Source organism: Esox lucius, chromosome 6 (genome assembly GCF_011004845.1).
Source record: "Esox lucius isolate fEsoLuc1 chromosome 6, fEsoLuc1.pri, whole genome shotgun sequence".
Classification (NCBI taxonomy): Eukaryota; Metazoa; Chordata; class Actinopteri; order Esociformes; family Esocidae; genus Esox; species Esox lucius.
In genome coordinates this window covers 18,609,550-18,627,021 of record NC_047574.1, presented here as the reverse complement: position 1 = coordinate 18,627,021, position 17,472 = coordinate 18,609,550, and the positions used below count along the sequence as shown (strand labels likewise).

General features: G+C 39.6%; 1 protein-coding gene across 4 annotated transcripts in view; it reads left to right on the top strand.

The window, feature by feature from the left end:
• The window catches only part of LOC105010659 (protocadherin-15), a 226,731-nt gene that overhangs the window by 95,954 nt on the left and 113,305 nt on the right, over window positions 1–17,472 (top strand). For all 4 annotated transcript variants that reach the window (XR_004575807.1, XR_004575806.1, XM_034292761.1 and 1 more), the window contains exons 12-14: window positions 3,680–3,886; window positions 6,802–6,936; window positions 8,754–8,903. Coding sequence is in view for 2 of the 4 variants with exons in the window: in XM_034292761.1 (XP_034148652.1) it covers window positions 3,680–3,886; window positions 6,802–6,936; window positions 8,754–8,903 (492 nt within the window). In the remaining 2 variants the exon portion in view is untranslated. The remainder of the gene's footprint in view (window positions 1–3,679; window positions 3,887–6,801; window positions 6,937–8,753; window positions 8,904–17,472) is intronic.

Here is a 17,472-nt window from a genome sequence, read left to right as displayed (position 1 = left end):
CTCAGGCACATAAAATTGCCAGCATTTATTAATGTGTCGGATTGTTGTGACGGCTGGTCAAATGAGTCTGCTAAATAGCAGAGATTAACAGCAAGGATTAATATTGTAAATAATTTGATCTGAATGCATTCACTCCTTTTACGAGTTTCCTAGGTGAACAACATTAGAAAGCGCGTTCAAGAGAGCAACATATACTTGTTTGTTAGGGCCCTGATAAGAGTTTATTAGACTAAGTCAAAGTCAAATGTATTTATAAAGCACATTTAAAAACGACTTATGTTGACCAAAGTGCTGTACAGTCAAAACATATAGCCAACTAAATGTTTATAGGACATGACAAACAGAAACAGAACTTCCTACCCATTTGCAAACTGAAATGCTAAAGAAAAAAGATAGGTCTAAAGGTGGGATTTAAAAACGTTGCTACTAGTAGAGGACCTAATATATAAAGGCTATTCCACAACTTTGGAGCAGCAACAGAAAAGGCACAATCTCCTTTAAACTTCAAACTTGACTGTGGAACGCACAAAAGCAGTTTGTTGGATAACCTAAGGGTCCTTGAGGAAGAGTGCTGGCTAAGGAGGTCTGAAATATAGGAGGGTGCTGATCCATATAGGGCCTTAAAAACAAATAAAATAACCTTAAAATCAATCCTATATTCAACAGGTGGAGAGAGGCCAGTACAGTAGTGATGCTTTCTCTCTTTTGTACCAGTTAAAAACCTAGCAGCTGCATTTTGAACAAGCTGAAGGCGGGACAAGTTAGTTTGACATATTCCCATATAGAAAGAGTTACAATAGTCCAGACAGGAGGAAATGAACGCATGATTAACTGTCTCTAAATCCTTAAAGGAAAGAATGAGTTTAATGTGGCAATGGCTCGAAGTTGGAAAAAGCTGCCTCTGACAATAGCATTTACTTGTTTATTAATCTGAATCAAATATTAGCCCAATAATTTTTGCATAGCTATGTACATTGTTGGATAAGGGCCTTAAGTTATTAACAATAACCTTGGTGGAATCTGTGGGGCCAAATACAATTTCTGTTTTTGTATTATTTAATTAAAGAAAGTTTTTAGCTAGCCAGTATTTAACATCTCTAAGACTGCTGATGAGGGGAGAAGCCTTGTAAGCATCTGAAAAGAGTTTGGCAGTGAAAGGGTTAAAAGATATATTGCCTGGCAGTTTGCATTTATGGAATAGGCATGGAAGAGTGGCATTAAAAACAACTGTTTTATGATCCGACAAACATATATCATCTATCTCAACATTGTAAATAGGAAAACCAAATGACAAAACAAGATCTAGTGTATGGCCAAGCTGGAGAGTGAATTTATTTTCATCAATTTTCAGGGGAAGGTACTACTGAGTGTCATCAGCATAGCAATGGTAAGAGATGTTATATTTCTGAAAGATGGAGCCCAAGGGAAGCATATATATTGAGAATAAGATAGGGCCTAGGACAGAACCTTGAGGTACCCCATAGGTGATGGAGGCAAAAGGAGAGACGTTTCCAATATTTACTGAACATGTCCTGTCTCTCAAATATGAAGTAAATAGATTTAGAGCAGCACCCTGAACTTCTAGTTTAAGATGGTCTAGAAGGATGGCATGATCAATCGTGTCAAAAGCAGCACTAAGGTCAAGAAGAATTAAAGTAGCACAGTTTCCATTGTCCCTAAACTACAATAAATCATTTAACACCTTAAGAAGAGCTGATTCAGTGCTGTGGTGTGCCCTAAAACCTGACTGGAATTTATCCAGAATATGATTTTCATTTAAAAAGATGGGAACAAATTACTTTCTCTAGAACTTTTGATAGGAATGGCAATTTAAAAATAGGACTAAAATTATTAAGGACAGTTAAATCAAGATTAGGTTTTTTAATAAGGGGTTGGACCACTGCATGTTTAAAACATGCCAGGGTAGTGCCATTGATGAGTCAGCTATTTATTATGGACAATATACTGGGACCAATAGTGTCCAGCACTTCTTTAAAAAGGTGTGAGGGAACTGTGTCCTGGGGGCAGGTAGTAGGCTTCATGTGTGAGACTATGTCTTAGAGATACATGTGAAAGATATACAGGTTCAAACTGCTTAAAAAGAGCAGAACATGTGACTAAATCAGAGGTGTTGTGATCTGGAGGTAGACGCAAGATCGTATGGCATCTATCTTGCCAGTGAAGAAAGACAGGAAGTCTTCACAAGTCTCATAAGTCGCTTCAGGAAAAGCAGTAGCAACCAGATGTAAAGCCTTGTTTATCACACTAAACAAGACTTTATGATTAATAGAGTTGTTAGAGATAATATCAGAGAAATATGTGGCTTTTATTGAATTAAACAATCTCTCAGAATTTCATATGACACTTGCAACTTGTACTTTTTCCATTTCCTCTCTGCTTTTCAAGCTTTCGCTCACCTCTTTTTAAAAGGAGCAACAGAATCCAGGATGTCAGAGCTAAGCCCTCTGTGCTCTGTGCTCAGGCTCGAGGGTGCCTCAATACTGCTGAAGAGGGGAGAAGCCTTGTAAGCATCTGAAAAGAGTTTGGCAGTGTAAGGGTTAAAAGGGCGAGATAAATTGCCTGGCAGTTTGCAGTTAGGGAGTAGGCATGGAAGGGTGGCATTAAAAACAACAGGTTTATGATCCGACAAACACATATAATCTATCGCAACATTGCAAATAGGAAAACCAAATGACCAAACAAGATCTAGTGTATGGCCAAGCTGGTGAGTAGATTCCATAACTGACTGAGTGAGGTTAAATAAGTCAAAAAGTGGTAAAAACTCTCTAACCATAGGCTTAGCTGGACAGCAAACATGAATATTAAAATCGCCAATAATCAGAAGATTATCAGAAATAGGTACAATAAAAGATAGGAAGTCTGTGTAATCTTGGATAAAATCCTACTCGTATTTAGGAGGTCTATATACAATCACATAGCATTGGACTGGACAGTTTGATCACCTTGATCAGCTGTACTTCGAAACTTTGGTATGTTTCAACTGACACAGTGCGACACTTAAAACAATTTTGTAAATAACTGCTAATCCTCCACCACGGCCAGCGATTCTAGGGGAACTAAAAATATCACAGTCGCTGGGAGAAAGTTCACAAAGAGGACTTAACTCACCGACATGAAGCCATATCTCAGACTAGTATTGGAGCAAAGGCCAGTACAATCAGGACAATCTTTATGTAAACATTGCATGACATATTTTTAGTCTGCAGTATCATTCAAGACAATCTGAGCGGGTAGGTAGCAATATTAAGTAGCGTCCATTCATCCTAGATTTAACCATTTGTGTTGTCTCACCAATTACTTGAGCGTTAACTAAAGTGGACATACACTACTCTATGATCGTATCTGTCAATGCAGCTTTTGTGTAATAGGATTGACAGTCTCTTTAAAGTGATGCCCTTGGCGCTTTTATTCCCTTAGTAATAACATTGACACTCAGAGGTTTCTGTTGTTACAAGTACGACACTGAGTCCTTGTAATTGATTTAGTTTTTTTCCCCTCTTAATTTATTGATCTTTGTCAGGTGTTACAGCAAAGAGTGTGTCATGAGTAGTCCTGTCAGTGACCCACGACCCCTTTCGATTTAATGTGGTATTCTTGTCGTACAAAATGTTTAATGTTACAGTGAGGTTAATAATAAACTGCGTAAACTCTTCTCCAGGCTGAACAGGACAACGGCCACCCTCTCCCAGCCTTCGCTGACCTGATCATAGATATTCTGGATGTGAACAACCAGGCTCCATACTTTCAGTTCCAGTCTTACCAGGGCTACGTCAGCGAGTCGTCCCCCGTGGGCACCACCATCTCTGGCAATTTCAACCTCACTGCTCCCTTAGGCATTATGGCCCTAGACAACGACATTGAAGAGGTATGCAGATGCACAGAAATGAAATACACACAAATATATAGATTTACTCCCTGCTTATATATGTATGTATGTATGTATGTATGTATGTACAGTACCAGTCAAGTGTATATATGCATGAATATGTATATAGAAACATGTGTACGTAGATATACACACACAAACATGTTCAGGGCACACACGCGCATATTTGCTGGCATGTCTACGCACAAGCCGCTAATTCTACATGGTTAACCCTTTTCATTAATAGAAATAAACGCAAACACAAACAATGTGAAGCCTGGGGAGTTTTTCACAGACGTAGTCATTTATTGAAAGAAAATGCTTTTATAGCTTAATTGAAACACTTTTATAGCCTACGTTTAACCTCCATGAATCCATGCTGAATTGTCACTGTTGCTGCGTTCTTCCTTTCTTGTAGCTGCTACCTGGTCAAACACCTGTAGGTAAACGTTTGGTGCGGTGTTTTGGTGCTGTGTTGACTGAACGTGTGCCTTTGGGTTATACTCTATGCATGGTGTGTCTTCAAACCTCTGAGACTATAATAAAGCTTTGCATGCACACAGTAACATTGTGATTGCATAGATGAATAGAGCATAGAGTAGCTTGGGGAAGATGCACAAATGGGGAACAATTTAAGTCTAAATGTGTCCTTATATAAATGCATTTTATGACTGAGATCAATAAAAATGTACCAACTCTTAAATCCATCATTAGCCAATGCCATTTGTGGATATTAGGTGTGTGGATGTTATACTGTAAATTAGGTAAATCTAGTCCTAAATATGCCTTTGTGTTTCATTAATTCAGACAATGTACCGCTCGTTCACAAATCCTCTATCTCCTGGTTTAATTTGTAGAGCAACTAGAACTGGCTACAGTTTCTTAAATTGTCTCATACAGAATTGCTCGAATATTTTAGTAGCCTGTAGATGGATTAGCTTTCTATTTGTTGCGTTAGCCAAATGCTTTCTAACTTGTATTTCCTGCCATTGCATAAGAAACACTGTGACAGGCCTGCTATTGCTGGAGGTTGGTCATTGTCAGATCTGCTGCACGTTACAGACTGTGTAGTATTTTGAATTATGTCATTTCTTTCTGATAAGACAGCAGTATTGTGCATAATTCTTTTACGTGCGCAAATGTATTTCACTTTATCAGGAGCACCACCGGCATCCTTTCCGCGGCGATGGTTCTATAAGGAAATACATTATGAAGTGCTATGCTGGAAAGATTTCAGTTGAAGGCACTTTTCTATCAGATGAGAGAGTTGTAATGCGATTATGTGAATCTCAGTATACTGTAGATACAGGCGCGCATCCTTCTCTCTCACCCCAACAACAGCAACATGGTGGTCTGGAGGCTAATTCCAGGGCCAGCCCATCCTGAATAGTCAAGCACAGACTTTATTGAGAAGGGTAGTATAATTAATGAGGCAACTTAGTTTGAATCTGATCGCTTCAATCCACAATTGAGTGCTGTCCGATCCTGTTTCAGGGGGATTTGCTCAAATTAAACACTCGCTCTCTTTCATCTCTTACCTATGACTTGCTTTGTTTCCCTCAACAGATCTGTTTCTTTATAAACAAATCTTTCCTTGTTATATATGCATCAAAAACATTTAACCAGGTGAAAACACACATTGAGACAGGTTTCCCACACACCAGGGGACCTGGAGAACAAAAGCACAGCTGCATTAGGTTTGTTCTGTTAGTGTTTCTGTCACCAGGACATTTCTCTTTGAGTTGATGAGGTTGAACATATTGTTTTATTCATATCCTTAGACATGAGCCCTAACAAAATAAGCTCCTCCTCAGAGATTTCTCTAATTCCCTTCTGCTGTCTCTCTCTCCATCTTTGCTCACTGTGCCTCTCTCTGTCTCTTTCTCTTTTTGCCTCTGCTACTTTGTCTCTCTCAGCAGGACTAGATTAAGACATCTAAGTGTAGCTCTAAAGCAGATCAATGGGCAAAGCAGTGTGGATGTTGAGCAGACAGGCAGGCATTGACAGACATGAATCACCCTAACAAACCAACCCCACTTCAACCTTGTACCAAAGTATTCCATAGCAGAAATGACATAGATTGTTTTAGGAATGTATGAGGCAGTATTGCGATTTTGTATGCACTGTAGGTAGTCCTCACTTTTTGAGCATATTACTCTTACTTAATTTGTATTTCAACAATGCATTTTGATGAAGAATAAAAAACCTACTACTTCAAAAAATTGCTTTGAAGCCTAAACTCACCAAAGGTGAGTGTTTGAGCCATGAGTGCAATTTCTTTTTACAATTTATTCCCAGTAAAAGCTGTAAGGGAACACTGTCCTTTGATGCCTTGCTCAATTAGAATGTGTTTCGGGTTTTGCCTTTTGATCGCTGGTCTTTCAGTCAAACAAAACAATAAGAATTCAAGCTCAATTAAGTTGGAGAGATAGCTAAGCCTGTACCCTACATGGTCAATTAGACCAATTCAACCACTTGTGTAAACAAAAGATGGTAATCAACAAAGATGATACAAAATGTGGACTAATCCGCTAGCAGACAGTCTGCGCTCGCTGCCCCGTCCTCTCCACATGCCTCAATCTGCTCACGCTGGTTGGTTTAGCATTTTACTGTTGACCAACGCCTAGTGCCCTGCAGCCAGAAACACAATGAAACACTTGTAATGCGCTCTATGGAGAGAATGTAATAATTCCTTCTAATCGCATCAAGGTTTCCCAGAAATCCTTACCTCTGTTCTCTCTGAACAAATTCAAATTCTTAGTTCTCGCTATTACGTTGTCTTTTACTACTAAAACGGGTTCAGGTTTTCTCGTTCTTTCCTTTGGTGATATTTATTCCTTAGTGACACAGCTGTGGCCTCAAGTTAAGGTGTCACCAAGGTAATGTTCTTTTCTCCAATGTCTTCACTTTTGTAGAGCAAAGACCCCATGTTGACGGTGACTCTGGACGACTTCAGCAGCATATTTGCCATAACCCTAACTGGGATTACTCGCTACCTCAGACTCCTCAAGCCTGTGGACAGAGAGATGCAGATGACCTACACCTTCACAGTATGCTTTCTTCTAATCACATCCACACATTGCTAAGAATAACATTGCCTAACTAAATGCAGCTTGTGTTAGGCTGTGTTATAGAGATCTTGACATGACTACACTGCCAATTGGGTAATGTCGAGAGAGTTGAGCTGACAAGATGATATAGCTTGGTCTAGCACAGTAGTACTTTACCCCATTATTTTTGTTGTGTAGAAGCCCTTTTTTCGGCATGCCCAAAGCAGTTTTAAACAAAACATGTTTTATTGTGTAATCATTTGATTAAGTTGTCAATGTTTTGTGATTATGATTATTTCTGTGGAAGTAATGTTATTTTCTACTAGATGGTTGGCAACATAGCTAAACAATTTAACCCCCTATTATCGGTCACCATGCTGTTATCGAACCACTTACTATTTTATTCAATAACACATCTTTGCTTTTTATGTTTCCTTTGACGACACTGTTTTTTCTGAAGTGTTTACTATAAAAGTTGTTGCCAACTTGCTTGCCTTCATGTAAAGAAAAAAACATCACTGACCAATTTGATATTATATGGTCTGTGTCTCGTAAGTCAGTTTGCAAGATTTGCAGTGGATTACAATTTTGAGCTTGATATGATTCAGTCCTCCAACTGCTAGAAACAGACAATAACGGGTTGGCTGAAGTTAGGGGTCATTAACTATATCCTATAAGATCTTTCTGGAAAGAACTCCACTGTGTCTATGTAGGCTCCTGCTGTATTTTGGCACACAGTCCTCTTCAGTATCATTTAGGGACCTCATTGTGTTTTCTGTATTTTAAAAGGTGGTAGGACAAGATTCTGGTTTTATTATTTGTGAATGTGGTCATGATGCCAGCTGGAGTTAAAAGAAACTGGGAATATCACATCTATGAAGATTCAGCTTGAAGCTTTTCTTTATCTCTGCTGCCTCACTCCCTCACTGGGCTAGTCAGGGAAAGAAGGATAAAGGGGAACAGACAACATACTGGAGCCTTGTTTGAACCCTTTGAGATTGGGTTTGCTCTTTCTTTAGCATCTTGCAATAAGAGGTGCCAGTGTACACCCTTTTTGGTTGTTTTATTGGTTTGTGTGTATTTGTATTTGTGTATGTGTTTCTTATGTGTACATGGATTGGATATGCGGCTATTCACTTTGAAGGTTGTCGTCAGTAGTATGCCTGTTGAGGTGCTTTGAAGATTGTCCTATTCTCATTAGAAAGGTTAGGACTTATGGTTGAAATTCATGCAACTGAAAGTATTGAACATGAAGTACTTGTGTTATATCGTCATGGACAGGCATAGTTAAGAAAATAAGTGAGCTATTTAATTTGAAATAATGCCTATAATATTCTCTATAATGTCTTCATGGGTTCTGTTTCCTTTGGTAGTCTTATGTGACTTGTTGCACTTATTGGTACATTGTATATGTAATTCTTATTGTTTGGTGTTTGTGTGATTGTCTTACAAATTTGCAAAAGTTAGATCTACTCCCTTCTGGGAAAAACGTTAATGTCTTTCTCCTGTATGAAGCAAGGTGGACTAACTAAACCAAACGACAGTTAATGCTCTCACACATGTCTAATCATGTTTCACTTCATTACAATAATTGACTGGCCTCAGAGGAGTCTTCTTCCAGTTGACAATCAGACAGATGCCAGACAGATGCCATTGAGAATTTAGGACATATTCTTCCAGATTTTCAGGCCATTCCTCCCTGTGAAAAAAGGTTTTGGTGTAGTTGTTTTGTTTTGTGTTTTTGATGTTGTATAAATCTTAATATGAACAAATAGAGGAGCAGTTTTTTACAGTTTTCACTGGTGTCCGGTGTATAGATGATAGCTTCAGATGGAGTACAGCAGAGCACCAGGGTGACTGTCAATGTGCTGGTGATTGATGCCAACGACAACACTCCCACCTTTGGCGAGGTCTCCTACAGCGTCAAGGTGTTTACTGACATGCAGCCAGGAGAAACAGTACTACAGGTAATCAATACACATGTCTTTGCGTTCCTCTTTCTCTCTGTCTCTCTTCCTCTCTCACACATCCTTGGATTAGTTGTGCCCATCTGGCAGGTTACAAGCCAAATTTTTCTAAATGGGTCACAGGTGTGAGAGACACCAAAACGTATACAATTAGGGTCCCGATGCAGAACCAGGTAAGAGCCATGGCCTCCTCCAAATAATGCTCTCTTTGAAAATGCTTTGGGGCAAAGCTTATTACTTTAGAACTCTCTACCTTCTTGTAAAAGTGGTCAGGACTCAATTTTTGTTTTCTCACTCCATGACTTGACCCACTTTTATAAATCCACTGTCAGGACAATCAACCAGATCTCCTTTGAATAGCAACAGTGATCACTGTCAATACCTAACTGAAATAGCTCTAGAGAGAGCGTTAGTGTGATTCTTTTAATATTTCTTAAACAATTTAAAAGTTGATATAAGTAGTAAATGTAGGGTATAATGTGTCAGAATTGTGATATGGAGGGTGGGACTTCCATATTGATGTGTCCGTGTTTGATGTTTTACAATGCCTGTTGAGCAAAACAGACTAGTGTTATAAAAGGTGGTTGTGTTTGATGATTAAAAAATGGGCCTTAGGGTTCCGGAATGTTAAATTCCCAGGCAATAAATAAGTGTTGTGTCAGCAGTAAGTTGTTTGGTGTTCAACTAAAGGGTGCCAGGGGTCCAGCAACATTATTCTGTGTGGTACAACAGCTGTAAACTTCCATGTTTTACAATGTGCGTGTAACATGGTGTTTTTTCACAAGCACAGAGTTACATGTGGGTGACATGCTTCTTGTGTAAGATATAAAGAAGGGGTTAGGGACTTACGATTTGGAGAGTTTCAGCCCATTTTTCATTTTAACAAGAGATGGGCCTTAAGATCAGATCTGCCCTGTAGTAATGGTGCCTTAATAACCACTATTATTAACTGTAGTATATGCAGGTATATTCATTGAAAAGCATCCCATGTTTCATGGTTTGTAGTCCAACACAGCACTACAGTAAACAAACATTGCATGAGCAATGCTATTATTTTGATGGAACAGTCATGGCCTGGGTCAACCACACACTATGCATAGGTGGATTGTGTCGCAGTTTGGGTTTTAAAATATTATTAAAAATAAAAACAAGGATTTTGTACATGTGTATGTATTAGCAATGGTGAGTTTTGTAATAAAAATTGTGATTTTAAGTCAGCATTAACTTTTAAGTTGCATTATAGGGCAAAACGTTAACCGCCAGGTAGCGTATAAATTTGCATGAACAACCGCGAATTGTTGACAGGTCAGGATATGTTATTTCAGGTAATTAAAACATTCGTAAAGGTGTCTTTTGAAATTGTACAATGGGGATCAATGCGAGATTGTTTTCCACACATTGGTAGGGTAGCAATGTTTAATAATAGGCAGCGTTGGTTAAAAATAAACGGAAGTATTTGCGATTACCAGTTTGTGTTAGTATGGGCGTATGCTGTCACTTCCAGGTAAGATGTGCTGCATTCTCATAATAACCAACTCGTGAAATCAGATTTTTGATTGCTGTATTACGGTCTTGTGTTTGTTAAATGTTGAACAGGTTAATGGCGATATGGTGACAATAGCCAGCGTTTATATGTAAGCAGATGAGTTTATCATTAATATATAAAATTATATGACGTGATGTCACGGCTGAGCCACGATAACTAACGAGAACTCGTTTCTACCAGACAGGAAGTATCAATATATTTGGTTGTCAAACGTCAACAATCACCAGATAGTTAAGTTTTATCCAGAATTCTAATCATTGCAGCCTGTATAGTTCTAACACAATTTTAATCTAACGTGAAGAACAATGACATGTAACCAATGACAAAGTTAGGAGGCGTGACCTGCTGGAGGCGCCCCGGCTGCAATACATTTGAAGTTTACGGCTCGAGAAGGGGAGACTATTCAGTATAACGATGTCTGTAGTCTTTACCCATTCTGCAACAAGACAAAGACTTATCCGATTGGGCATCCAGACATAATCTTTTGAGATTTCAAACCGCTAGACACCTACTTTGGTATTGTAAAGGCTACAGTGTGTCCACCGAAAGGCCTTTATCACCCTGTTTACTGCACAGGGTCGGTGGTAAGCTGTTCTTTCCCTTGTGTAGATTATGTGCAGAGTCTGATAACCAGGTAACTGATTGTTCACATATTGCTGCAGAAAGATCTTTAACCGGTACCTGGGTTTCTATTGAGCTGGTTAAGGCTGTTGAGAAAGTTTATCGCATTGTGAAAAGTCTGGGATTTCACCAGGACATCAGATGATCTTTTTGCAGATTACATGAGAACATTCCTGAAACACAAGCAGGAAGCTAGCGGCTTCCCGCCATCTGTGGTTGACGATGAGGCTAAAGACCAGTATATCCGTGAATATCATGTAAAGGAGGGTGTGCAGTTTGACATGGAAAACATTGTTGTAAACAGTGCTAGGCGATCTTTGGCTAAATTGGCAATGAATAGTGTTTTCCTGAAGCTAAGGCCAATTGGTAAAATTCACGCACTGCTGACCCTGTTGTGTAATTTGGTTGGAATGGTTTGCTAGGAAATTGCTGACCATCTACATACATAGCCATTAACTCCAAATTATAATGTTTGAAATTAAATAGATTTTTTGTGTAACTTCCTGTAACACTGTCATTGTCCACCAATCTGGTAGATGGTAGAGGTCCTAAAAATAGGTTTTCCTGGTTGTAAACGCGACCCCCAGCCGGTAAACTAAATGTCTTCATACACAGTCTTTCAATTGGGTACTTGGCAGTGGTGGAGAGTAGTGCTTGAGCGTGTCCAAGTTCCACAGTTTCTTGACAAATAGTGACGCAGATAATATATGCAAATCATATGCACATAACGCACATCACCGGCCCCCATAAGACAGAACTCATCTTTACCGCGCACCATCCTAACCTTTATGTCAACACCGTTTAACATGAGTTTCTCTTGAAAGAAGATATCGCTATGAACAGGACCAATCATTTCAAATGCACTACTATCTGCTGAATAGGCAGCCCTTTTCGTGAGTCCATCGTTCTCGCCTACAGGGTCAGTTACATCCATGTGACCTGCAGCGTCCTTGTAAAACAAACCAGCTGAAAACTGTGTCTTTAATGTATCACATCCATAATTCTGAATGCTCTCTATAATGGCTCTGTAGGGTTATGTGTTGCTACTCTGACTAATTAAACCATCACACAAGGAGACATCCACTTGTGAAAATAGGGTGGCTATCGAATAGTTGATAATCCCAACACTTGCTCCGGCATCAATATTAGTTCCGTCCGGTTTAGTGACTTTTACATGTAGGTGTATTGTTTAGATCAACATAGTCTTCGCCATTCCCAGCAATAAAGAACTCCAGAGGGGCTGCGTCTGATATTCCTGATTGGGTCGGTATTTCAATGTATGTATTTTTCTCAATAGATGTCTGTGTGAAGGGAACTGTGAATAAATCCAACTCTGTTTTCATACATTCACCAGAAATACGGTGTAGGAGTGCCATCTTTCTAAAATATATTCTTAATCAGCTTTGCGGTGTTCCCTTTGAGCGTCTTCTTTTAACCGTGGTTCTTGTTTTTGTCTCATTCTTGCATTTCTTTACTCTTTGGGAGGCTCCTCCTACCAGGTGGTCTCTTTATAACAACTCGAGTCATAACCATCAAACCTGAACCTTCCTGCTGTTTTGTTTGTCGTGACATAACACTTTTGACAACATTGCCAACTATATTCGTAGCCGCATTCTTCAGATGTGGATTTGCTATTGAGAACTCACACTTCAACAAAGGTATTGCCATCCGGAAAAGCCCTTGCAAAAGACCCCCTAAACCAGGCCCACACATTGCAGCGCTACCATGATGCAACGGTAAACCGTTACCGGTCTGTGTTGTGTAATATTCAACATACCGTTGAGGATCATCGTAGAGTTTCTGAGGCTGCATCTTAAAATGTAAAAGATTGTCTGACCGGTCTGAAGTGTAATAATGCAATCACCTTTCGCCAGTAGGAATGAAACCAGTATGAATGAAACCACCGCTCGCCTGGTTTTAAGCCCAATATCTGTTCCAGTTTTGTACTAAATTTCAAACTAAAAAGGGGCTCACCTTTTAGAAACATTCTATTTTTAAATTCATCATACCCCGCCCGTACCCCATGTGGTTTTATATAACTGTTGAGCTCTGTCACTAGTTTTACTATGCCACTGTAATAACTGGTGTTGAGTTCATATTTCCAAGTTTTGTCGTAATTCGAGTTATGTAGTTCAAATGCGTTTTCACCCCATGTAAAAGTCTTCCACGTATGCGGGTATTGGAAATCTATCAAAGATATTTCCTAATCACCTTTCAAATCTATACCTTTGGCAAATTTTGTGGTATAGCTCGAACTCGTATTGCTTGGATAGACATGTCTCGATGAGTTACTGGGCAGCGTTATGTAGAAGCCATCATCATGAATGCTGATCGCAGTCAATGTTAATGACAAATCCTGGAGTTTTATCCAGTTTCTAGGTCAAGCACTTGTTCCGATGGAATCCAGCTGTTGAATTTCTCAGGCCAACCAGCCATTTCACAAGATCCTTTTTCTTCCCTTTCTGTACTTTCTCATCTAAAACTGCTTCCACTTTAAAAGTTTCATACATAGCCATGATTATTTTCAGTAAATCCTGTTCATAAAAGGTCCCAACTATCACATCACCATCGTAATCTTTTATTCTACATACAGGAGGTACCCGAGGAATGCATTCTGTTATTGTAAAATATTCATCTGTGTACCCTTTTTCATAGCCTTTTGTAAACGCACTTCTCAGCTTTGAGAGTCTCACAGTATCCCCAACCTGGAACTTGTAGGTTTGATTACCATTTCTCATTATTGTTGTACCATACAAGTTATTGAGAACTAATCTAACATTTTCTTCACAAACATCAGCAGGCTTCATCTTAATAGACCGATGGTAGCTATGGTTGTATCCATGAATTAAATCTTGAATAACCTCAACATAGCGATGAGTGTTGGCCGCAGTGAGATACCTCCACATTCATGATTTAATTGTTTTATTGAATCTCTCAATGATACCCGCTTTGACATCATTTCCTGTACTAATTTTTTTTTAATGTTGTATTTAAAAAACTCCTTCCACTTGTCCATTTGAACTTTTTGTGGTGTTCTTCCTTCTTTTAATGTCTTCAAATGCTCGCTTTACCTCGATAGCATTTTATTTCTCAGTACGCGAATCCATGCGTATTTGCTTAATACATCTATGCATGTTAACATACATTTCATGTTATCGTTTTCCACACTGTAAGCACTCATGTCAACCAAATCCAGCTGAAATTGTGAATTTATATCAATAACTCTATTTCTTTGAAAATGTATAGCTAAAGGCCTGTGTAGCGTGTATTTATCCTGGGCGAGCAGCCAGTCTTCAGCCACGCCATTTTTGAGGATCTCCCCGGTTTTCTCCAAGTACGTTATTTTCTAACCCTCTCTACCCACATAAGCACCAGGGTTTGCCGGGTCGTAATGAATACTTTTCATAACCTGTTCAGACATCATAGAGCAATCAAGCAATAATGAGAAGAATTACATGTTTAACATCGTTTTATTTGAGTTTTCGAAATTACAAACCCAAGATATTCAGAAAAGTTACACAAACATTCAGATTTCTCATAGTGTTTGTTTATATGCATGTTAACATGAGAACTGATGTTACCCGGTCTTACAGACTATTTGCTTTCGTCGCACCAGGACGCCACTGCGTCGCTTACAGCGTCCTCATTAAACTTGTCCATGTATTCATCCCTGTTCTCACTCAGTCTCTGTGTGATGTTCGGCTCCAACTTGAGCTCATGCAGAAAGTTCTCAGCGGTCGCGTGAACATCAGTCATCGGTGTGTGAAAACCCGATGCGTTCAAAGTCTTGACCAACACATGTTTCAGTCGCGGTGTTAAAACTGTCTCCACAATGTCATCATAATGGGTCTCAAAAAAATGATCAGGCGGATCAAGCCAAGAATGTCTTGTCTGGCTTGGGTGGTCCACTTCACATCCGATGCATGCTTTGGGGAGAATAGCCCCAACAACGTTTTCCAGAATCATACCCAATGTTGCTTTGATGATCTTTAAAACTTTTGGTGCAAGGTGTTTGTCCATTTAATGATAACTCTTGTTAGCATTTGAAAGGTTTGACAGATTAAGAGGACCTAGCTGATCACCAATCCGGTCAATTCAGTGGTAGTTTCTTGCTGGGTATGACGGTGGAATCGAGCTGTCGGGGTCAGGGGTTCCGTAGAAGGCTTCAGCGTTGTCATCCCAGGCGTCACACAGTCAGTCCTCAGTCTTCAATCACAGCATGGTTGTAATCTTGAGACATGTTTCGTAAATTCTTCCAACTGCTTGATAGTCACAGGTGGTCTGTCTGTTTTTATGCTGTGTTGAGGAAGGTGTTAATGTAAGGCGGGGCTTCAGGGTCTTACGTCAGTCGAACAGTCCGCAGTCACAATCTACCCCGCTGACATTTTCCGGAAATAGTTCCAGTCTAACAGAGTCATACTCTTTCAGCCCCTCGCCAACTTTAAACAGTACATCTACTGTATTATGTGGGACTTGTTTTGGCCCCAAATAAAACACTTTTCGCAAGGTGCCCCATATTCTGGCATTAAAAACCATTTGATCAGTCACACCAGCCTTAAACACATGGCCTTCGGGTAATTCATAAAATGCCACCTCCGTTAGCTCTGGGTTGAAGATGTATCCACCGATCAGACCATCATCCAATTTCCATTCCTGTGCCAACATATCTTGGTGTAATTGATGGATTTGAGTTAAACTCGGCATTGGTTTCTTCGAGGCTGGCATGTTGATTGGATCTCTGCGGTCCATTTGTAATTTCTTACCACATTGCTGAGCTGCGTTTAAGTAGCTTTCAACGGTGTTTCACCCAAAACATTGATCACCGCACAATCCTCCATGATTTGTATTGTGTAGGTAAGTTTGCTCAGGCAAGACTGAATGACCATCACCGATGTCTGCGTGATTTAAATACACAGACCACGCCAATCAGCCCATAAAACATGAAAGGTTAACAACCACTGGTTGTAGGACATCTGTTGTAGCACTTGTCAGAAGATAAAACCCAGTGGGTTTTATAGAATTGCAGGACCCTGGCACCCTTTTGTTGAACACCAAACATCTTGCCACTGACACAACACTTATTTATTGCCTGGGAATTTAACATTCCGGTGCTCTAAGGCCCATTTGTTAATCATCAAACATAACCACTTGTTATAACACTAGTCTGTTATAACACTATATTGATGTGACAGGTGGGTGGGACATCTGGTTTGTAGGGTGGGACTTCCGTTGTGACGTGTATTAGGGTGGGACTTCCTGTATGACGTGTGTTCGGGCGTGACTTCAGGAGTGACGTATGTTCATTATTTGTAGATGCATTAATTAACTATTAGTTTACACTATGTTTTAATGTATTAGTTAATGTTTATTGATATGTGTTCTAACAGTTAACTAATAATTAGTTAATATGTTTACTAACACATGCACACAATCAAGGCTTTATAGATGTATTAATAAGTTATCAATTCATGTCAATTAATGCATTTAATAATGATTATTACTGTATCCTTATTGTAAAGTGTTACCGTCTGTTTTGCTCATCAGTCGTTGTAAAACATCAAACACGGACAAATCAATGTAATCATGAATTACAAAGTCACCGGACAAGCATACGTCACTCCTGAATTCCCACCCTAATACACGTCATACAGGAAGTCCCACCCTACAAACCAGATGTCCCACCCACCTGTCACATCAATATGGAAGTCCCGCCCTCCAGGGCCATAAATCACCATTCTGACACATTATACCCTACATTTACTGCTGATATAGTTTCAGTTGAATCATAGTGTGATTTGTTTGAAGGGCTGGTCAGTGTGAAGTTTTAGTGTTTAACGTTGGTACGTCTGGTTTTGTGGGTTCATTCAGTAGCTGTGTGCATATTGTCTCTTTTTTAGTAGGCAGAGCATGATCTCCCATCTCACAGTTGATCAGCCCGCTCAGCACAGTCACAAAAAACTGTCAGACATAGAAAAGGTCAAGTTTAATCTGTGTATAAAATCAGCTGCCCAGACCTGCTGAAATTAGGCCAGGGGTCACATGGCATGGGTACAATCGCTTAACCCGTTGTCATAAGCCATTTATTTGAGAATCTCCAGCAAGATCATACACAGAACACTGCTGGTGTTTTAAAAAAAAAAATTTCATGTACAACGCTTTGCTTTTTTTGCTGGACCGCGGAAGCGGAGCTGGACAAGAAGTGTGAGTCTCTCTTAATGAGTGAGTGAGTGACTGACTGACTACCCCTTTTTAAATAGCATAGTGGTTAGAGATGTGGACTGCCATGCAGCCAACCAGGGTGTTTGAGCATCGCAGCAGGCCAAACAAATTATGCATTAGGATTTGTTCAGGATAGTGTGGAAGATGGAAAATGTTCGCGATTTATTAAAATAAAGACTTCTT